At 54.5% G+C, this 23,273-nt stretch overlaps 1 protein-coding gene and 1 pseudogene across 1 annotated transcript in view; both read left to right on the forward strand.

Annotated features, from left to right (window-relative positions):
• The window catches only part of CAMTA1 (calmodulin binding transcription activator 1), a 665,080-nt gene that overhangs the window by 347,540 nt on the left and 294,267 nt on the right, over nt 1–23,273 (forward strand). The window contains exon 6 of the mRNA XM_054720834.1: nt 15,052–15,187. Coding sequence (XP_054576809.1) covers nt 15,052–15,187 — 136 coding nt within the window. The remainder of the gene's footprint in view (nt 1–15,051; nt 15,188–23,273) is intronic.
• On the forward strand, nt 2,344–4,553 carry LOC114235236 (60S ribosomal protein L29-like; annotated as a pseudogene).

The raw sequence follows: 23,273 nt of genomic DNA on the forward strand, positions 1-23,273 counted from the left end.
ACAGGATCCCACAATCTGGACTTGCTGACGGTACCCCCGCAGGGCCTTTACTGTGCTCTCCTGCCTTCTGTGGGTCTGACATCGTGGGAGGTAGAGCAAGAGGCCTGATTAATTTCAAGCTCCTTTTCTTTCCACAGCAAAACGTTCTTCCGTCAGGGACACATACTAACTGCCTGTTGTTTCTCTTCTGTGATGTCAGTCACTGTCGTTCCAGTCATTCATTAGGGTTACAAAAATTCTCTCACTTCTTCATTATTGGCTGGAATACTTTTGTAGACAGAGTCCTCTCTTTGTTTGCTATCTCAAAGAACAGTTTGTACAGGAAGTAGGATAATGCCTGATTCTGTATTCTCTCTCTCGCTTTTTTTTTTTTTTTTTTTTAGTTTTTAAAACATTACATTAGGTCACTAGCATCCTCCAACAGTGATCAATTGGTGTTTTGCTTGTGTGTTTCAGGATCATCATGAACTTATGGATTTAGACATATTCAATGTGTTTTAATTCACAGCACTTACTATTTTATTGATGCTCTAATTGTCCCATCTTTGATCATTCAGAGCCTCTTCAAGTTGGTTCCTAAATCTTTTTCACATGATTTTAGTCTTTGTTACTGCTCACATCATATTTAATGGTGAAACGGAATGTTTTTCCTCTAAGATGAGGAATAAGACAAGGGTGTTTATTCTCACTACTTCTGTTCAACATTGCACCAGAGCTTCTAGCCAGTGTGATAAGGCAAGAAAAAATAAATAAATAAAAGGCATCTAGTACGGAAAGAAAGAAGTGAAACTATATTTATTCAAGGTAGAAGATTCAAAATCAAATGCAAAAAAATCATTAAAACTAAGAAATGAGTTTACCAGGGTCATAGGCTACGATATCAATACACAAACATTAACTGCATTTCTATATAGTGGGAATGAACAATCCAAAAATGAAATTGGAAAAACAACTTAATTCACAATAGCATCCAAAGAATAGAGTACTTAGATAAATTTAATTTACAAAATGTAAAGCCTGTGCTACAAAGTCTTACTGAGAGGAATTAAAGATTTACATAAATGGAGAGACATTCCATGTTCTGTGATTGGAAGTGATTTGAAGATTCAATAATTCAATCTAGTTAAATAACAGTTATTTCCAAATTGATTTCTAGTTTCAACAGAGTCTCTATAAAAATGTTAGCAGGCCTTGTTGTTGTTGTCAAACAAATCTTAAAATTTATACGGAAATACAAAGGACCTAGAATACCCAAAATAATTTTGAAAAATATGAGTAAAGTTGGAGGACTTACACTCCCTGATTTCAAAACTTGTTAGAAAGCTGCAATAATCAGGGCAATGTAGTATTGTCACAGGACAGGAAAGGAACAGATTGTGATGTCCAGAAATAACGCTTTCTGTTTATGGTCAATTTATTTTCAACAAAGGTGCAAGAGCGAGTCAATGGGGCAAAGAGTAGCCTTGTAAAAAAGTAGAATCAAAGCCCAAACCAAGCCGTCCTGGGACCATTAGATATCAGTGCACCAAACATCAGCCTGGAGCCTTAGCTCATGCTGCACAAAAACTAACTCAAAATGCATCATAGACTTAAATGTAAGAGCTAAAACTAGGCAACTCTTAGAAAAAACACATAACAGCAGACTTTTATGACCATGGGGTTAGACATAAAATTCTTAGGACACTAAGAGCATGATTCATAAAGGAAAAAAATGATAAATTGGACTTCTCCAAAATTAAAAATTTTTGGTCTTTAAAAGAAACCATTGAGCCCAGCTGGTGTTGCTCAGTGGTTGAGCATTGACCTATGAACTAGGAGGTCATGATTCAATTCCTGGTCAGGGCGCATGCCTGGGTTGCAGGCTCCATTGCCAGTAGAGGAGGTAGCCTATCCATGATTCTCATCATTGATGGTTCTTTCTATCCCTTTCCCTTCCTCTCTCTGAAATGTATATATATGTATATGTGTGTGTGTGTGTGTGTGTGTGTGTGTGTGCATAATAAAAACAAAAAGAAAACATTAACAAAAAGAAAAGTCACCCTAGCCGGTTTGGCTCAATGGATAGAACATTGGCCTTCGGACTGAAGGGTCCCAGGTTCGATTCTGGTCAAGGGCACTTGCCTGGGTTGTGGGCTCGATCCCCAGTAGGCGGCGTACAGGAGGCAGCTGATCAATGATTCTCTCTCATCTTTGATGTTTCTTCTCTCTCTCTCCCTTCCTCTCTGAAATCAATAAAGAAATATATTAAGGAAAAATACACACACACACACACACACACACACAACACACACACAAAACAAAAAAGTCGCTCTTGCTGTCCCAGGTGCTTCAGGAGCGGCGGGCTTCGGTGCAGAGATGGCCAAGTCCAAGAACCACACCACACACAACCAGTCCTGAAAATGGCACAGAAATGGCATCAAGAAACCCTGGGCACAAAGATAGGAATCTCTTAAGAGGGTAGACACCAAGTTCCTGAGGAACATGCGCTTTGCCAAGAAGCACAACAAGAAGGGCCTGAAGAAGATACAGACCAACAACGCCAAGGCCACGAGCGCATGTGCCGAGGTCACCAAGGCCCTCGTCAGGCCCAAGGAGGTCAGGCCAAGATCCCAAAGGGCAGCAGCCGCAAGCTCAGTGAACTTGCCTACGTCGCTCACCCCAAGCTTGGCAAACGTGCTCGTGCCCACATCGCCAAGGGGCTCAGGCTCTGCCGGCCCAAGGCCAAGGCTGAAACCAAGCCCCAGGCTGCGGGTGCGGCTGCAGCTCAGGCTCCCAAAGGGGCCCAGGCCCCCACGAAGGCTCCACAGCAGAGGCCTCTGTCTGCTGGTGTGAGGATGGAAGCACTGGTGGGACCCCTGGCTGCTGTCTGCATGGAGCTGGCGGCCTCCTGTGCTGTTTGTGCAAATAAGCCTGCGGCAGGATCTGTCGAAAAAAGAAAAAGAAAAGTCATGGACTGGGAAGAAAATATTTGCAAATCGTGTATCTGATAAAGGACCTGTATCCAGATTTTAATAAAGAACTCTTACAACTCAAAGAGAAGGTGACAAACAACTCATTTAAAAATGGGCAAGAGATTCAAGTAGACATTTCACCAAAGGAATTACATGAATGGCTAATCAGCACATGAAGAGATGCTCACCACCATTAGTCATTAGGGAAATGCAAATTAAAACGCTACCCCACCCCACAAGGATGGCTGTCATCCAGGACACAGACAGCGCCACGGGTCGGGGAGCATGTGGGATGTGGGAACCCTGGTGCAGCCCCAGTAGGAGTGTAAAATGCTGCTGCCGCTTTGCAAAACAGCCGGCGGGGTTATTTGTATGTAATCAGACCTATCTTTTATGTACCAATCTTTCACACATCGTTGCTCCATTTGTAATCACGGTACGGAAAGTTTCCTCCACTTTCAGGTTATAGAGAAATTTAGCTACACTTGCTTTTAGAGTACATGTGGTTTTATTTACTACATTTAAATCTCTGTTCCATTGGAATTTACGCTGCTGTGTGATGCGAGGGGTAGACCCAGTTACTTTCTTCCGTATGCCTGTCGTTATTCTAATGCCATGTATTAAAAATCAGTCCTGTCCCCCCCACTGGATTGCCATACCTCCTTTAGTGAACACTAACTATGTATGTGTAAGTGGGAATATTCCTGGGTTTTCTGCTCTGTTCCATTGGTCTGTTAATAATTCCATACTTTTTAAAATGCAGAGGCTTTATAGATTGTGTTAATAGCTGGTAGGGCTAGCCCACACCTTGGTATTCTTCATTGGGGTTTTTCTGGCTATTCTTGGTGTTTTTTTCCTTCCTAACACATTTTATAATACATTTTTCTGTGTCCAGAAATAATATCCAGGCAGGTTCTAATGGCATCGGAGTGATGGACTGGACACTGTTAGGTTGCTCATTACTATAAGTTAAAATGACAGGTCCAGCCCTAGCTGGCTTGGCTCAATGGATAGAGCGTCAGCCTGCGGACTGAAGGGTCCCAGGTTCGATTCTGGCCAAGGGCACATGCCTGGGTTGCGGGCTCGATCCCCAGTGGGGGGCTGTGCAGGAGGCAGCCGATCAATGATGTTTCTGTCTCTCTCTCCTCCCTTCCTCTCTGAAATCAATAAAGAAATATATTTTTTAAATAAATAAATAAATAAAATGACGGGTCCACTGATTGAGGCCATTTAACTGGACACCCTGGTTTCCTGTGGGGTTATGTTCTGATGAAGATGGTGGAGGACAGGGCCCTTCCCACGTTCCCGAAATGCCCAGGGAGGAAACTTGCCCTCTGCCTTCCAGGCTCTCCCGCTGCTCTAATAATTAAGTTCACACAAACAGACTAAACAACACATGTAATTTTGTACGTGCTGGACCCCAAAGGTACGTGTCCCTCAGACATAAGGAAACTGAGGCGCCTGTGCCATCCTGAGCACAGGAGAAGGGGGTGGGGCTGGGCCACAGGGAGGTGGAGAGCCAGCGTTGGGAGACAGGTTCTGTGTGAACAGTCACCCCTGCTGATGGCTCTCCGTACAGGCTCCCCGTCTCAGGTCGTCTAAGCGGGTGAGGGAGAGGTTAGGAAAGCCTCTTCCTGGGTCAGGTAGGCCTGACTGCCTTCGGCTCCAGCAGTCTGCACGCTGCGGTGGCGCGCTGTGGAGTCACGGATCCTGTCCCCGCTCAGCCTGCCTCTGGGCCTCCCCCAGGAATTTCCCGTGCGCAGGTTGAGTGGGTAGGTTCCTCCGGCTCCCGGAACCAGGCTCAGTCCTGAGAATAGCGGCTCAGTTAACCGCATTGCAAGTGAACAATCCGAAGTTCCCTAAGAGGCATTTCTGTGGAAACAGAAAAAAACAATGGTTCGGGCTTAGACAGACCGTAATGCCAGTTTCCGAGGCCGGGGGTGGCCGGTGGGAGGACTTCCGTGCCAGGCGGGAGCGTCCTCAGGTGGAGGGGACAGGCAGCCTGGCAGATTTTCCTGGGGTGCAGTCTGTGTCTCCGGGATCTTTCTGGGGGCCTGCACAAGAGTGTGTGGACGTGGATTATCGTGGTGGTTGCCCGGAGCCGTCCACCTTTAGCTCGCGTGGCTTCGGGAAAAGGGCAGCTTTAGTTCTAACGATTCCAGGTCGGAGGGTGGGAGGAACACGGGAACATTCGTTTGGAGGGTGGTAGCTCACTGTTGGCAGGAACCAGAAGAATCCAGGGTCTGGTCCCGTTTCCAGGGAGAAAACAAAACCTCGCCGACAATGGACAGCACCAGAATGCGATACCCACAGTGTGTACTGAAACGTTACTTTTCTTTCTGTCGTTACCTCCTTTTCTATCAAGCACAACCACAGCAAGACTAAGTTGTTTGCGAATCTAGTTTTAATAGACGTGGCCTGACTGTTTACGTCGGTGCAGCCAGAGGAGTGATTAACCACAGACTCAGGTGTGCTTTCCTGGAACTTCTCAGAAAGAGGCTCAGCTTGACTCTTAAGACCCTCTCGAGGCGGGGCAGCCACGCCCAGGACTTCTCAGACTTCCCTGCAATATCTTCGATTTGGGCAAAACCCTCTCTTCTCACGGTCCCCCAAATACCCACGGGCTCCTGGGCCTGCCAGGAGGTGGCCGTCCTTACTCACCTGGACGGCCGCTGGGACCCTGTGAGCAGGTGGCAGGCTGGGTTTCCCAGGGGCTCTGTTGGCTCCATGAATTAACCCCTAGTTCCTCAGAGCTGTCTGGTCGCATCTGAGTCTGTGCACATCCCTCTCGACTGTGACATTCCAGTCGCAGCCTCGGTGGCATGACCAGTGTTTACAGCTGTGTCCCGTTGGAAGGAGGATGGGTTCTTACGGAACGACATCGCCATGAAAATAGGAATACTCACCGAGAGTGTCTGAACCCTGGAGGGACCAGGGAGGGAGAAAAAGACAAATACTTCATCTTTGTTCACAAAAATCTATTTTACAAAATTGCCATAAGTCACGAGGGCTTCTAACTGGAAAACAAAAGATGAAAGAAGTAGTAATCTTTTAAACAAAAAGTCATAAAAATTATAATCATCCTCATTAGTCCATTCAGGCCCAAGTACTGAATTCCTGCTGATTTTTTTGTTAGCAGTTTTGTGCAGCCATCAGTTTTTGTTCATTGGAGTTCTGTGGTGTCTTACCCAGTTCAGCAGTCGATCTGAAAGTTACTGGAAGCCTGTATCCAAGAGGACTGGCCAGAGTTCCTTCCACAAATTTCTTTGAAGATGAAACACTTCAGCAGAAACACATTTTGCAAAAAGCATGAGAGTAAAATAATCTATATATAAAAGCCAAGCGACCGGAACGACCAGTCGCTATGTCGGGGGTGCGGCTGGCCAGCCAATCTCCCGTGGCCCCTCCCCTGGCTCAACTCTGCCCCCAATTGGCTCCCCCCACCTCGATCAGCCCCCCACACCCCAATCGGGGGCAGGGCCAGCCAGCCAACCTCCCACAGCCCCTCCCTCTGGCCGGCCCAGCCCCAATCGGCCCTGGTCAGGGCGGGCCAGCCGGACCCCACCCGTGCATGAATTCGTGCACCAGGCCTCTAGTAACTTGCTATAAATGACAAAAACCCAACAACTTTAAAACGGCCATGGGTAAAGATCTGATGAGAGCCCCTTACAATGTCATTGACAGGAAATTGGGTTATTTCTGTGGCACACCACCTTTTAAGATAATAACTAGAATTATAAGCCCTTACATTGTATCAGGACATCTGATTTCTAAGCATGTCATACAATTTCTGGAACACTTATATGTACCTGAATAAATACACAGCAGGCTTAGTATGACCTCTTCTCTGGCAGCACCACCTATGGAATTTAACAAGCACCTACTTTTTATTAGTTTAACATCTCCCTTCTCATAAGGCAAGAGGACAAATCTTTTGAGATGTTCCAGGGATCCAAAAAAAAAAATTCCGAATTACTTCAAGGTCAAAAGGACTTCATTTAGAATTTGATTTGGGGGGAAGGAGTCAGAAATATCGCAGGTTTGGACCCTTGATTAAGTAGGGCCCCAGATCATTATGAAACAATAACTATGCCTTTAACCAAAGCCACAATAAAGGATTTCAAAGGCAAGTGCGGAAGGCTACATAGTTCTGAGCGAAACGCAGCTCAACATCGAGAAGACGAGGTTTACTTACGTAACCAGCAACTGATGAGAAAGATGACACAGCACAGGGAGTTATTCTGAGGAAACATAAAATCTTCGCCTTCTAGGCAGCCTGCCCAAAAGGTAAAAACCTTTCCCCATCTCTCATCATGGCAGACCAACAATCCAAGACAGCTTTGTCCTTTTCACAGAGGGAAAACCAAATTCTAATTTTGCGCCGGTGTATTTCTGCTATAAATTTTCATCTGTTCCTTTTTTAAAATACTTAATCGTATCCATTCCAATCTTAGCCAGTTAAACCACCTATAAAATTCCTTCCCCAAGATTTCTACCCCACAAACCTTCTGTAACTTTCTTTTACATTCACATTTCGTCCTGTGTTTTTCCTTTTCCCCCATTCTGAAATAGCCAGTTCAAAATGAGGACAAAATGACTTTCTTTTCTCTCAACAAAAATTCATCTCTGCGCTTCAGACCTTCTCTTACCAAAACACATTTTCTACTTTCCTGGCACAGGGAGATGCTTGCCTTGCTTTTATGACTTTTTGTTTATGGAAGTTTTAATTACATATATTCACTAGAATTCTTAACCCTTAGAAACCTTAGTTTCTAGTAAAAACTAAGCAGTTGTGAACTGCCTGTTTTGGCAGCATTCTTTATTTTATTTATTTTTTAAACTATATTTTTATTAATTTCAGAGAGGAAGGGAGAGGGAGAAAGAGATAGAAACATCAATGATGAGAGAGAATCATTGATCAGCTGCCTCCTGCACGCCCCCCACTGGGGATCAAGCCCGCAACACGGGCATGTGCCCTGACTGGGAATTGAACCATGACCTCCTGGTTCATAGGTCAACACTCAACCACTGAGCCACGCTGGCCAGGCATACCAGCATTCTTTAGATTGGTAAGGCTCTGAATGAATTTATTCCATAGTCTCTGGAAGCATCTGCTTTCTTACTGTACATATTTTTATGTGGCAGGAGACATGTTTACTTCGAATCCAAATATGTTTAGTTTCTCTGTGATAAGAAGCCAAAAGTGGATAAGCTTGTGTTCAATAAGTGTTTTTGAATTTTATCTTATTTGGAAGTGAGCTAGATAGTTAATAAATTCCCATCAATTAATTAAATTTAGTAAAACTCTGAGGTTTCAAGTTACCAAAAAGACTTGGGAAACGATTTAAGTAGACATAAACCATAATTACTGTTGAAAAGTTCACTTACACACTCTTATCCCACGTATGTCTACCTAATTCACTTGTTCTTAACAGATGATTACTCATGAAAATTTCATGAGACATGAAAGCAGTTAGCCATCATCTTCAATCATTTTTCTTGCTGACAGATTTTGTAGGAGAGAGAACAGGCGCTCCTCTGGTTTTAGGAAACCCAGGTGGAGTGAACGTTTCATACTAACGCTATTAACTTCCACGACACGCCTGTGCTAACGAAACCGACAAACGGAAACCAGCCTTCATTTACTGAAAATTGTGTTCGATCGTGTCTATTTCTGAGTTTTAGGAATACTTCATTCATAAGTGCTTCTTTATAAGATAGTGAAATAGAGAGCTCTTTTCCAAATCAGTCTTGGCAAGACCAGCCAGAGGCAGAAAACTATCACATGTATGTACCATACATCCACAGACACACGTAAATACACAGACACACACACACACACACACACACACACAGAAACCCTGTACAGCAAGCATGTCAAACTCACGGGCCACTTTTGGCTTCTTATCAGAGTCTGACATGCTTGTGCAGCTCCCATTAGGAAATGTTGCCAGGAAGCAGGTACCACGACCTCCCTGGTTTATAAAGGACAGCTGACTCCACACTGGCAGCTGGCACACAGTAAGGCCACCTGCCCCAGGGGCTGAATGAAGCCTCCTGATGTCTGTGGAGAGGACTTCGAGGGTTTGTGTTGAACTTGGGAGGCACCTGAAGGAGGCTGTGGGTCAGATTTGGGGCAAGAGGCTTTTCGGCAGTTTGATTCTGAGCCCCTGCTTTGTCCCTCCGTCTCAGGCGTTGCCTCCGTTATGCCCGGGGTGTCTGCGCTTCAGAGCTGTGATGAGATATACGTCTTTGAGGGACAGAGCAAGGAGCAAGTTTCCTGCTCGGAGTTTGGGGGTCTATTTGTCCATCCTCAGAAGTCTAGGGTCAGGGTTTAAAATTGTCCTTGTTTTGCTTACGTGCAGACCAGCTGCCCTCCCCGCTGTGGTGTTTACCGTCTCGGCAGTGTCTGCGGCAGATACGAAGGAAGGGGTCTGAGGGGACTTGGGGTGCTCTCAGTTATGCTGCTGGAACCGGACCACCAGTGGGTCCGGGCTGCCTGTCACTGCTTGAGCCAATTGAGCAGAGCCGGGTGGAATCACAGGAGCGTTCATTCCAGTCCCGCCGGCGGCGTGGGAGCGGCAGGTCAGCCACAGACACCTGCTCTGCCCCCGCCACGAGCCGCTGCTGATAGTGAGTAGGATCCAGGTCACATGGAAAGTAGGCAAAAGCTACACCCAATGGCAGTTCGCAGGCAAGCAGGCTGGAGATGTGCAAAGGCCTGTGGGGACGCAAAGGGCTGGGGGTCTTCAAAGGGCTGGAGGCTCTGGTTTCATCAACAAGGTTGCTAAGGTTTCCATGGTGATAGGCAGCTCCCGGATGGGGAGGGTGTCCCCATTTCCAGGTGAGCTCCCAGGTCCCACGTGCAACCCCCAGCCAGGCTAGACTGTGCCTTCTTTCATCAGAACAAGCAATCACGGCTAACAGAGCATGGGGAATACTTCCTACAATCATCGCCGGTCCCCAACACCCTATTTCTGCCCCGGTAACCTCTGCACCTCTCAAGATTCCAGCTGTAAATCAAGAATGGTTGACTCTCACTCCTTTTCGTCTCTGTTCCTCACGCTGTCTTCAAAGAATCGAGAGCCTTCTCCGAGATAATGCTTTGAGGATGACTCGCTTGCCCAGTCGCAGTTTTGAATTTGCCGTTTTATGCAGCGGGGAGAAAGTTTTCTACTAAGGTGGGGGGGAAAGATGTCTCCGGTCTAGAACCTCGGGGTTCAGGGCAGGGCGCCGCTGGAAAGTCTGCATCAAGCATTCCGCAAAGGCCCGCGGTTCTCTCCTTTCTGAGGCTCAATTTCACTGTAGACCAGTTCGCCTTGGGGGGCAGCCTCCACTCCTGTCTCTGTCAGCCTGAGTGTCAGCCTGCCGCTCGGCGCTTCCTGGTCATTTGCAGGAGGCTGGGAGGCTTCCGGCCATCTGTCCGCTCGGTGAGGGGAGTCCCCAGGGCCTCGGCTTGTCTCATAATTACAGAATAATCACAGAGGGAATGCCTCCCTTATAAGGCCCCTGTGAGGGGCTGTGAACGGCCTTTCATTTTTAAACGCCTCTTTAAATTGGGTGGGATCTTCCGAGAGCGAAGCTAAAAGGCTTTGTCATTTAAAAGATCGGCTGCTGCCCAGGGCACAGGAGCTCGCTGGTGGGGGTCCAAGTCGCATCTGCAAAGGACACTGCCTAGGAAGGCCGGAAGCTGGCAAGGCCTGCAGAGTGCGCCTCGCTCTCCGGGCTTCTGGACCCACGTCCTGCTCTCAGCACCCACGTGAGCAGCCTGTCTGCCCTGGGCCAAGGGGTCGGGCTGGAGTGCCTCTGACCTCACAGGGGAGGGGGGTTAGGACAGCGGGGGTGCAAGCTGTAGATGGTGGTGGAACCCAGGCACCCCCAGGGGACGGTGAGAAAAGCGCTGCCCGGATCCACGCACGGGAGGAGGTGGTGGTGCAGCGAGGTTTATTCGCGACGCAAAGTCCAAGGAGCTCCTCTCCCCGCTTTCCATCGTCCACTCTCCGTCCATCGTCCACTCTCCGTCCACCCGCTACGGAAAGGCCCGGCCGTGTCCTCAGCAAGGCCCAGACCAAGGCTGGTGGCCGGGGATTCTGCTTCCAATGAAAACTTCGTCTTTTTGGAGCCCACATGGTCTGCCGGCCCAGGCTGCTGCTAGACTGCATGGCTATGTGCTCTGGGCCGAGAGGGAATGCAGGAATGGAGAGAGAGAGAGAGAGAGAGAGAGGGAGAGAGATTGATTCTTTGTTCCCCGGGGTTTTAACCAGGAGCTCTCTCAAAACAACCAATCATTCCCAAGCTTTCGGAAGCTTCCCACTCTCTAACCAGAGATTTCTTCCCCAGGTGAGACTGACCGGCCTCTGTGGTCAGGCACCTCCCCTGCGCCATTCACCTCCATGGACCATGTGCTCACTCCCCCTTTGCTGTGTCCCCTCCCCCGTGATCTGCGGAGGGACCTGTGGCTCCCGGGAGGAGTGTGGCGCTCCAGGCCGGGTCCCCAGCGGCCCTGCCCCACATGCCTGGCTCCCTCGCTCTGTCATTAATGGGGTTCGCGAACTGCGGGAGCAGAGGTGCTGGGGGGCTGAGGTTTGCTGCGGAGGCGGGGCCGGATTTCCACGGGGAGCTGATGTTGGATGTGGACTTCAGTTCTGAGTCTGATTCCTGTTCTTCCATCTTGAAGGCCTTCCCCAAGGCTACGTTCCTTTGAATCCGCTTCACCTTGGCCTTCACGGGAGCCAGCAGGACGATTGTCTAGGATGAGAGCGCTCTAAAAAAATGTTGTTGTTTTTTAAATATAGTGAACCGAAAGGTCCCTGTCTGACCACTGATGAGGAGGGTCTTATATTGACCTCAGTAAGGACTCAGGCCAACACGCCTTTTTACGGCTTAACTATGGACACCAGAGGCAGCCCTTTGACAAGATCTAGAAGTTTCCCCTCTCTAGCCTAAGAAAGAGGAGACCTTCGTCGTCACCGGTGATAGAACGGTGGCCGCCTGCTGTGGCTCCACAGTTGAGCGTCAACCTCTGAACCAGGAGGTCACGGTTTGACTCCTGGTCAGGGCACATGCCCGGGTTGCAGGCTCAGTGCCCAGTGTGGGATGTGCCGGAGGCAGCCAATCAGTGATTCTCATCATGGATGTTTCCATCTCTCTCTCTCCCTCTCCCTTCCTCTCTGAAATCCATAAAAAAGTATATATTTTAAAAAGGCTCTTCCTGGGCGTGTTAGGCCTGATTGTCTTCGGCTCAGACAATCTGCCTGCTGAAGTGGCGCGTCATGGGGTCACGGGTTCTGTCCCCTCGAACACAAAGGTCAGGTCAGCGGAAGGTGGGTTTCTGTGGGTGCTGCCGCTGCGATGCTGGCTGTGGATGGGACAGTGTTTGGGGGAGTCACTCTCTCTGGGTCATAGCACTTCCCATGGGGGGACAGGCGCCTGAAGACGCTGCCGAGGGTCTGAGCCAGGCAGGAGGGCACGAGGACGGAGCCCTGTCTTAGTTCCCAGGAAGCTGGATGGCACTAACGCCCAGTCTCCTGCCACAGAGGGCGTGCTGGGGCCGAGGCGTCCCTGCCACCCGCTCCGGGGTGTCTTCCTTCCTGTTTGGAGGGGCCGAGACAAGCCCAGAGCCGTCTAGTGGGTCAGATGTATATCCCTTAGGCCAGGAGTGGGGAGCGTCCGGCCCGTGGGCCATATGAGATCTGAGAAACCACTTGGTCTGGCCCTGTCAAGGCATTAGGGAGAGTCAGTGAAATGTTTGACCAAATATAGCAGGCTAGTATTTTTGTTTTTTTGTTTAGCAGGCTTTTTTTTTTTTTTTTTTTTGGCAATCCTCACCCGAGGGTATTTTTCTATTGATTTTTTTAGTGTGGAAGGGAGAAGGAGGAGAGAGAGAGAGAGAGAGAAATATTGATGTGAGAGAGACACATCGATTGGTTGCCTCCTACATGCGCCCTGACCAGGGCCCAGGATCGAGCCTGCCACCAAGGTACATGCCCTTCACCGGAAACCAATCTGGGACCCTTCAGTCCGCAGGCCGATGCTCTATCCACAGAGCCACACCGGCCAGGGCAGCAGGCTAATTTTGAAGCTGGTAATTTTGTGTGGCCCTTGAATAATAATATAAATACCCAAATGGCAGAAAACAGGTTTGCACCCTGCCTTAGGCAGTGGCCATAGCACAGCAGTTGAACTTGGGGCCCCTCTCCTGGGTCTTAGGGGGGCTCACAGGGCTCTGGACCTGGGGCAGGGACCGAGAGCAGAGCTGTGGAGGCGGCAGCGTGGGCCCAATAGTCCAGCTCACCTGCCACCTGGACGTGGAAGGGGACCGGGAGGTTTCCAGGCGTCCTGTGGGCGTGACACAGAACCGTCAGGTGACAGCCTGTGGCAACCCGGAGGTCTTCCCCAGGCGTTTTAGCCCCGCAGACTTAGGGAGGAAACCCAAACCGACCCAAACCCACTGTGCGGGGATGGGGAACTGAAGTGTTGGGGCCTCTGATTCCCCAGGGACCCGTGCTAGTCCTCACCTCGCTGAGGGACACAGCCGGCTGTCGCCCTGGCCTGGGTGTTTTCCCTACAGACAATGGGATAGTGAGCCGTCATAGCCAATGTCCCGTGCCTGATGGTGAAATGGCCCGGTTGTTCAAGGACCAGAGCAGAACGGGGTGGAGGCTGCTGACCGGGGCAGGAAGGAGGGCTGGTGACTCTCTCCCTCCGCCCGGCTGGCGATGGCGGGAACCTGAGCCACCTGCCCTGGGCGGGGGGAGGGGGAGGGTGACAGGACCGCGCTGGCCTCGTGCGTGCTCAGAATCACTCGCACTCTGTTCTCTGTGCTGACGTTTAGGTACAGAGCGACACGGAGGTGGCCACACGTGTGTGTGTGTGTGTGTGTGTGTGTGTGTGTGTGTGTGATGTGCTGTTAGTGTCAGGGGTGTCTTGCTTGAGGGCCCGACCTACCCCCATCCCCACCCCTACCCCCCCCCATCCCCACCCGCTAGCCCGCTGCTGCCAGAGAAGGTTAGCTCCTCCCCTGAGTGTTTCCAAACCAGAATCCACAGCAGCTGCCCCTGTGGGGTCCTGGGTAAGCCTCCCTCGCGCCCTGCGGCGGATGAGTGGCTTCTTTTAGGGAAATCCAAGGTTCTTTTTATTTGTGCTTTTATTTATTTACTTATTTATTTGTTGTTTTTAATATTTTTATTGATTTTAGAGAGGAAGGGAGAGGGAGAGAGAGAAAAACATCAATGATGAGAGGGAATCATTGATCAGCTGCCTCTTGCACGCCCCCCACTGGGGATCGAGCCCACAACCCAGGGCTGTGCCCTGACCGGGAATCGAACCCTGACCTCCTGGTTCATAGATGGACGCTCAACCACTGGGCCACGCCGGCGGGGCTGTTTGTACTTTTTAACGGCATCAGAACGGTCATCCCACTCTTAGCCCTGAGCGAGGGGGCAACTCTTTCCCTAAGATTCCGTGGTTGTGGACCGGATAGGCAGTTTCCCGGGAGGTTTCTGGGTCCCCTGACAGCTGGAGCCCAGATGGGGAAGGATCTGCACCCAGCTCGCCAGGGAGAAGGGACGGCCGCTCCTCGCACCAGCCCGGCTGATGCAGCCGTGAATCAGGGGCACTTGGCGCAGGCGCCGAGCCTCCCGTGGGCCCCTTCCTAACACAGTCCTCCGGCATCCGTGTCGCCTCATCTGTCTCCTGATGCGGGTGATGATGGACCGAGAGGAGGATGTCTTCTCACAGGAGACAGGATGCAGCAGGCGCTGCGACGGCCCGGCTCTCGCTGCTCTCTCTCCGTTTCTCCCACTTTTCGGGCAGAGCGCAGGCCCCGGCATCGCGGGTCCAGTTAGCTGGTGACGATGACTGAGGGCGTGTTGTTTAGGCCGATCGTTGACACACTGAACTCGTTAGGTACCCAATCCACAAGCAGAGGTTGGCCGGCCGTAGAACACGGGCAGTCCGGGGCGGCAGAAAACGGTGAAACGGACGCCCAGCGAGCGCGGGGGTGGCTTCTCCGCGGAGACGTTCGCTGGCTGAGGGTGTCTCTCTCCGTAGATTTGTCTTCTGCTCGGCCTCTCGGTAACGCGCCCTTTGTCGTTTGCAGACCGCAGAATGGCTCCATGATCCTCTACAACAGGAAGAAGGTGAAGTACAGGAAGGACGGGTACTGCTGGAAGAAGAGGAAAGATGGGAAGACGACCCGCGAGGACCACATGAAGCTGAAGGTCCAGGGCGTGGAGGTAAAGAGCGAGGGCCTCCTGGCCTCTAACTCCCCGTCGGGCGGAGGCTGGCCTGGCCCCGGGCACCTCTGTGGAAAGCACTTTTGTCGTTTCCTTTTCTCCTCCCTTCTCACCCCGCAGTCTCCGTTCACGTTTTCCACGAAACCGGGTTTAGCTAAAGCGCTCCTGCGTCCCGGAGCCGTTGGTGTGCGGTTGGGAGTGGCGAGGTGCCAAGAGTGGGGTGTGGGGCTGAGGGCGGAGGTGCCTCTGGGTTCACTGAGTTGGGGGGGGCTTCACTCCCTCTACTGACACGCCCTCTGCTCCCCTCTGGGTGTCTCAGGGAGCGCCCTGGTGTTACAGATAACTCGAGGGGCTAAGGTGCTTGGGGCTGTGGCAGGGCTGGGGGGTGGGGGAGGGGAGCCCTGCAGAAAGCATCGGGTCTCCTGCAGACTTCCCCTGGGTCCTGGGGGAGACGGGGGCCGCCTGGTTGTTCTTGTCCACACTTGCTCACCTGGGCAGCCGTGGGCACATCCCTGGCTCCTCTTGCCCGGGTGTGAGGGCCGAGCCAGGGTCACAGCCCAGAGGAAAGACCATGAACCGGACGCACCGTGGCCACCTCTCAGCGCCTTGCAGGTCCTTGTGAAGGGTCTTCCCTGGGAGGCGGCAGGGGCTGTCTCGGGCCAGGAGCTGAGGAGCTGCCTGTGACCCACTTGGTGTTCAAAGTGGTCAGGGAGAGGGCCCTGTGCCCGCTGCCTGTGGGGTCCACCGGCATGTGAGGCCCGCCAGCGTGTGGGGTCCGCTGGCATGTGAGGTCCGCCAGCGTGTGGGGTCCGCTGGCGTGTGGGGTTGCTAGCGTGTGGGGTCCGCTGGCGTGTGAGATCCGCCAGCGTGTGGGGTCCGCTGGCATGTGAGGTCCGCCAGCGTGTGGGGTCCACCGGCATGTGAGGCCCGCCAGCGTGTGGGGTCTGCTGGCGTGTGGGGTCTGCTGGCGTGTGGGGTCTGCTAGCGTGTGGGGTCCGCTGGCGTGTGGGGTTGCTAGCGTGTGGGGTCCGCTGGCGTGTGGGGTTGCTAGCGTGTGGGGTCCGCTGGCGTGTGGGGTCTGCTGGCTTGTGGGGTTGCTAGCGTGTGGGGTCCACTAGGTGCCAGGATTGACGGGCAGGACCGTCGGCCCCGTGAGCTCAGCAGCCCCTCCTTGCTGATGCTCTTGGTGACGCACGTGTCATTACGCCTTTTCTGTATGAATCGTGTACGTTTCGGGATGTTAGCAGTAGCATCCGCTGGCTTTTATTATCTGACCCCGCAGAGAGAGAGAGAACTTGGTGTTTGTAAACACCTGATAACAACGCTTTACGACGATGACAAAGAAAGGCTCTGAGATGAGGAATGCGGGCCTGGACCGGTCAGGGACACGCCTGGCGTCTGGATCCACAGCTTAGCCTTTGCTGCCCTCACCCCCAGGGCGAGCGATAGGGAGAGGAGAGGCTGGGGTACCGGGTCCCAGGGAATTCACACCGAACCCGGGCAAATGGCCCCTGCCGCAGGTCCCCGGTGGTTTCGCCCTCAGTGGCACTAGCGCAGGCGCCCCTGGTGGCGGGTGACAGGTGGGGTGTTCCTGAGACAGGACAGCGAGAGGCTGAGGGAACAAAGCCCAGCGTTCATCCCCTCCCTCGGCCGGCCGTTAGGGTCCCCGCTGATGGCAGCAGAATGGTGACTTTCAGGCCACAGTTATGTTCGGAGTGAGTGTGGCTCCCGCACCGGAGGTCTGACGTGTACGCACATGTGGCATGTGGACCCTCGGGACACGGAGGAAGGACGCGCAGGGCCGCGAGGGGTTTCCGGACTCTGGGTGCGGTGTGAGCGGGCGGGAGGACCGCCCGGTGAGCGTCCTTCCCACCGGAATCGCACTGCGCGTGGACTTGAGCTTTCTGTCCCCGGGAGGAGGGGCTTCCCAGTTGGGACCCTGCTTTCTCCTGTGGGTTCAGTCAGGCGGTTCCCATGACTCAGCGCCCACGTCACGGCAGGCGCCGTGCCAGCCCGCTACCCTACGGCTGGGGAGGCAGCGGCTTGGCGGGGCCTGGCAGCCGTGATTTTCCGCCACCCGAGCCGGCCTCTTCGGTTCAGGGGCGCAATAAAGACATGAGGATGAACCGTTCATCCCGCCCTCGCTGTGAGCCTTCCCGCAGGCAGCTCCTGTGCTCGGAGGCCGGCCCAGGTCCTCCGCTCCAAGGCGCATCGATCTCCTCGGGGCCGGCACAGGAGGGCCGCGCTGCAGCCCACGCGCTGTGAGGTCCGTGATGAGTTGTCTTGTCTGTGAGCCACGCCGGCTCGATAAGGTTCCCGGGATGACAAAGGTTGGCAGGAGGAGAAAGGTGGGTGTGCTGGCGACGGCTCCTGAGATGCAATCGCAGCGTGCCTGAAGGCGGTCCTGCCCACATGGCTCTATGCTGCCTGGCAGAGGCGGGGGCGGGGGGGGGGCAGGTTCCCCGGGGAGCAGAGGGCGCCTCCGGGTGTCCCCTGCCTCCTGGTGGCCGCTCCCCGTCCGAGGAGCGGAGGTGCTGCTGCTCCCGGGCCGAGCGGGAAGAGGACGTTGGCGCTCACGGTGCTTTTCTGTGGCCCCAGACGCGTGCGGCTTCCTCGCGCCTCTCCCCGGAGGGCGAGTGTCATGTCAGGCCCGGCCAGCTCCGGGCCACCCGCCTCCCGGCTGCTCCGCTGCGGGGTCCCCGCTACAGAGCGGAGCCACGCGCGTAGTTCGGCGACAGCCGCAGGCTAGCGGTTCTCCCAGGTGCGCCATCTCCTTCAACCCTCGGGCTGCCCAGCCCCTCTGGCTCAGTGGATGGAGCGCCGGCCTGAGGACTGAAGGGTCCCGGGTTTGATTCGCGATCCAGGGCATGTACCTGGGTTGCAGGCTCGATCCCTGACACCCCGGCCACGGTCCGGGTGTGGGTGGGAGGCAATCAATCGATGTGCCTCTCTCACATTGATGTTTCTCTCTCTCCCTCCCTCCCTTCCACTCTCTCTAAAATTCAATGGAAAAATATCTTTGGATAAGGGTTAACAAAAAACAAATAAAAATCATGCAAAGCGCTTGTTATACCCATTTCACAGAGGAGGAGACTGAGCCTCAGAGAGGGTTTTTCTTGCCCCACATCCCACCACAAAGCTGCATGGCGCTGGGACTGAGCCGGGGCGCTTGGCACTCACTCAGGTGCCCCTGGACCTCACTCAGGCGGGACTGTGGTCCTTCCAGACCAGTCAGCACCTGCCCTCATTTGTGAGCAGCTGTCCACAGGTGTGATGGGTGCAGTGACGTCCCCAACCCTCATGGTCGCGTGGGGGACACAATGCCCAGCATGCAGCTCTGACGCAGCTGATGAGGCCTGTGAGGGAGAAGCGCAGGCCCCGAGCGGGGCACCAGGAGGGGCACCGGGCCGACGTGGCCTCAGGAAGTGGCATAAACATAGGAAACGAGGCATGTTTGGGGTCGGGCAGTAACGGGCTGGGCGGGAAGTGGCGTGGGCACTGACCGAGGCTGCGGTACAGTCGCTGACGTGATTTAAAGCGGCAGGTGCCTGCCTGGCGCCGTGTCAGTCCCTCTCCAGCCCCATCAGACAGGTGTCCGCCTCCGGGTCAGGGCTGCTTCTGCTCCCACCACACGGCCCGCCCACATCCTGCCTTTGGAGCCACGAGGTGGTCGTGGCCGAGGCCGTGGCTCATTGTGGTTGAGCTGACAGCCTTCCCCACCGGGCGGCTCTGCGGTGGACAGAACCCCGGCCTGGCCATCTGCGGGCGGAAGTGCCGGCCACCCTCTCCGACTGGAGTTCTCAGCCGTGAAGAGTTCAGTTTTGCTGAGCTGATGCCTGCGGGCTCTGAGCCCACGTTGAGCGGCAGAAGCGAGGGTATGTTTTTGGAGTCAGCCCCATTAGGGCTGATGTTCTTTATTTGGACACTCAGGCCACATATTACAAAGGAAAAAAGCACCTCTTTTAAAAGTAGGGATGAAATTGTAGTTACGGCATTAGGAATTAACAGGGCATGAAGTAACTGGCTGCCTCGTGGCGATGCCGGACCACTTCAGCTCTGCTGGCAGCCACGAGATAAATAGGCATCGTGCTTGCAGCTGATGGGAGAATATTTAAAATATCTGATGGGAGAATATTTAAAATATCCAGCCACACGCACCAGCCACACACACCGGCCACACGCACCCGCCACACGCACCAGCCACAACCCCCAGCCACACGCACCCGCCACACGCACCAGCCACAACCCCCAGCCACACGCACCCGTGGTGCCCACATCAGGTGGGAAAGAGCAGTGAGCACATGAGGAGGAAGGTGGCGGTGGAAGAGCCGAGCCTGAGGCTCATGGGGCAGATGAGTCTGCAGGCCGCACGGTGGCTTTTAAACAGAACACGTGGTTCTGCTTTTCCTGAGCCGCATGGACGCGTTCTTCCACGCTGCTCCCAGCCTGTGGTACGACAGCGGTCCCTGCTCAGCGTCTGCATGGAGACCGTGTGAGCCCGGTCACGCCGCACCTCCCAGGGCGTCTTCCCTGGTCTCCTCCAGCCAGAGTACTTCCGGCTCCCCCGCCCCTGCCCGTAAGCACCCACCACTCCATCTGCACCTTTATTTCTTCTTCTTAAAAAATATGTTTTTATTGATTTTTAGATCAGAGAGGAAGGGAGAGGGATAGAGAGAGAGACGTCGGTAAGAGAGAATTGATTCTGCAGGTCCCACACTGGGGATCGAGCCCGCCATGTGCCCTGACCGGGAATTGGACTGTGACCTCCTGGTCCATGGGCCGACCTCAGCCCCGGAGCCACACCAGCCGGGCCACCTTCCTTAAGGAAGCGTCCTGCGCGGCCGGCTGGGCTCCGGCAGCCCCGTGAGTGCACCGTGAGCTCCTAGTGTCTGCCAGACCCCGGGGCCTGGGCTCGCGCTCCCAGCGGACCTGTGAGGCGCAGAACGGGGGCGGGGGGAGGGGGGGACAAGGAACGCACAGCATCGAGCTTGAAACGGACAGAAGCAGAAGCTGGCGTTTCCGTGGACGTTGTCGCCACGCGCGGCGGAGGCTTGCGGTTCAGAATAAGCCTGTGTCCCGAGGACAGGCCTGGGGAGGTCGCCATGGGAACTCGCCCTGAGCAGCGACTGGCTGAGCCTTCACCGGCACCCCGTCCTCCGAGGCCGCCCGGCCCCGCGGATAGTCCTGGCAGGTGTGTGTATCCCACTGGCTGCCCATCTGGGACTCGGACCAGGTCTTCCATCTCCAGTCCCCGCCTGGTGTCGAGCCTGGGGACCCAGAGTGGGGTCCCGTGGCGGTGCTGGGGGAGGGGCCAGGCCTGGGGTGGCACCTCGGAGGAACCCCCGGGGCTCCCCCTGACTTACTCTCCCGCATTTTTCGTGCCACATCCTGCTGGTACGCTGCCACATTAAACTAATTTCCTGTTACCCGGATGTGCTTGGGAAGAATCCGTTCAGGAGCTCAAATCCATGGCTTTCTGTAATTTCTAATTACTCGGCTTCCCCGGTGACATGTCCCTGCCACTTCATGTAATTGCAGTGTTAATCAATAGCGTCAGCGGCTACATTCTGGGGCGGCACAGCAGCCTCTCTGATCTCTTCCTGCCCCTGAGCCCACGGAGGCCTGGGGGGGGGGCGGGTGTGCTTCTCCTGCTCAAGGTCCCCCTTCTCTGACCACCGCCACTGGCAACGGAACAGTGATGCGCCGTTTATTGAGCGCCCACTGAATACCGGGCCTGTGCCCTCAGTCTCCCTGCGCCGTCTCATTCAGTGACTGGCAGCATCTTTGTTGGGGAGGGACTGTCAGCACCCTCACTTTTGCAGAAGATAACTCATTTCCGGAAGGTTCAGAAGTGGCCGGCGACACCTCGCCGGTTAGTAACGGAGCCGAGAGGTCACCCAGATGCCCAGTGTCCTTATCCCGAACACCCGGCCCCCAGGAGACGTGTCCTGAGACCGCGGCGTCCTGGGAGTGAAGGGGCAAAGGTGGCTGTGCCCCAGGTGCTGGTCCGGGTAAGGTCGGGGACAGGCTAGGAAGGTCTTTCGTGGGAGGGTCGGCCTCCTTCCGGTCACCAGGCCGCCCTTCCTTATAGCCCAGCCAGTCAGAGGGGAAGAGTCCCACCACGCGCTCCCCCAGCCCGGGAGCCTGCTCCCCCGCCACCAGGGGCTGCAGGGAGAAGATGGGGAGCCCCTGGCCGCCCCTCAGTGGGTGGGAGCGTGACCCCCAGCACCTGCCACCTGCCCACCTTCAGGCCCGCCCCCTCGGCTCTGATGCACCCAGGCCCTCTGGAGCCTCTGACATTCCCACCGCCTGCACTTGGGCAGGGGCGGGGGCCGTTGGGGTATTTATATCATCGTTTGCTTAATGTACACTTCCGTCGCTGGGGAGGAGCTCCTGGTGTATTGAATTTCAAGTCCCGCCTGCAGTTGCCTCGGCAGGGCCAGGCCAAGGGATTTCGGGGCCTTACACGGCGGGGGCCTTACACGCGGGGCCTTACACGGCGGGGGCCTTACACACGGGGCCTTACACGCGGGGCCTTACACGGCGGGGGCCTTACACAGCAGGGGCCTTACACGTGGGGCCTTACACGGCGGGGGCCTTACACGTGGGGCCTTACACGCAGGGCCTTACACGATGGGGGCCTTACACGGCGGGGGCCTTACACGGCGGGGGCCTTACACGGCGGGGGCCTTACACGCAGGGGCCTTACACGATGGGGGCCTTACACACGGGGCCTTACACGATGGGGGCCTTACACGGCGGGGGCCTTACACGCGGGGCCTTACATGATGGGGGCCTTACACGGCGGGGGCCTTACACGCAGGGGCCTTACACGATGGGGGCCTTACACGGCGGGGGCCTTACACGCGGGGCCTTACACGATGGGGGCCTTACACGGCGGGGGCCTTACACGGCGGGGGCCTTACACGCGGGGCCTTACACGGCGGGGGCCTTACACAGCAGGGGCCTTACACGCGGGGCCTTACACGGCGGGGGCCTTACACGCGTGGGCGGTTGTTCCCGCCCTGACTGAGGGGAGTGGGTTGCGTTCATCTACTGCTGCCATGCATTGTGCTGAGGCGGTAGCTCCCAGCTCCCAGCTCCCAGGACCCATGCGGGGTGAGGGCTGTGTGCCCACTCTCCCTGCAGAGATCTCAGGTGTAGTGTGTGCACACAGGCGTGCACACAGGCACACACACACACATGTGGGACGGTGCCAGGTACATTTGACTTCCAGGTGGACAGTAACTGGTTCAGGGCAGAGCATCCCATGTGCAGACACTGATACTAAGGGAGCACCTGAAGCTCCCCACACTGGCTGCCCGTTCCCACCCGGCAGCCGCGGCCGTCAGAGCAGGTTCCTTGGACTCTTTGCCGGCCTGGCTGCTGGGGTATCGTCTCACGGGAGTCAAGGAAGCGAGCTGGTTTACGTCCGGGCGCAGTACTGATGCAGGGACAGTGAGCACCGGCCGCACGTTAGCCACGGCCGAGGGAGGGAGGTGCCCTGGCCGTTCGCTAGCAAACCGGGCACTGCCAGGCCTGGGAACCTTCTTGTTCTCTGAAAAGTGGGTCCTGGTGCCTCTCAGATCCCAAAGCCCCAGACCTGCGGGGAGCCCTGCTCAGTGCTGGGAACCCCTACCCGGAGTCCACGGTGGCTGCCACCCGGAGGCTGCGTGTTGGTCATTCCTGCCCACCCTCCATCCCTGGTAGGTTACAGTATGTGAAATACTTTGCAATTTCCTTTTTAAACCTGACTGGAGCGTAATTGAGCTAGAAACTCCCTGTTGAAGGCAGAGCAGCTTGGTGTGCTGAGCTTGTATTTAATCTATAATAATAAAAGCGTAATATGCTAATTAGACCAGATAGACCAGATGTCTTCCAAACGTCCTTCTGGACATCCTTCTGGACAAAGCCACATGGTGGGGGCCAAGGCAGAGTGGTTAGGGGAGATCAGGCAGGCAGGCAGGTGAATGGTTAGGAGCCAGCGGTCCTGGATTGTGAGAGGGATGTCCAACTGCTGTTGGACATCCCCTGAGGGGTCCTGGATTGGAGAGGGTGCAGGTCGGGCTGAGGGACCACCCCTCCG

This window comes from Eptesicus fuscus, chromosome 9, assembly GCF_027574615.1.
Source record: "Eptesicus fuscus isolate TK198812 chromosome 9, DD_ASM_mEF_20220401, whole genome shotgun sequence".
Classification (NCBI taxonomy): Eukaryota; Metazoa; Chordata; class Mammalia; order Chiroptera; family Vespertilionidae; genus Eptesicus; species Eptesicus fuscus.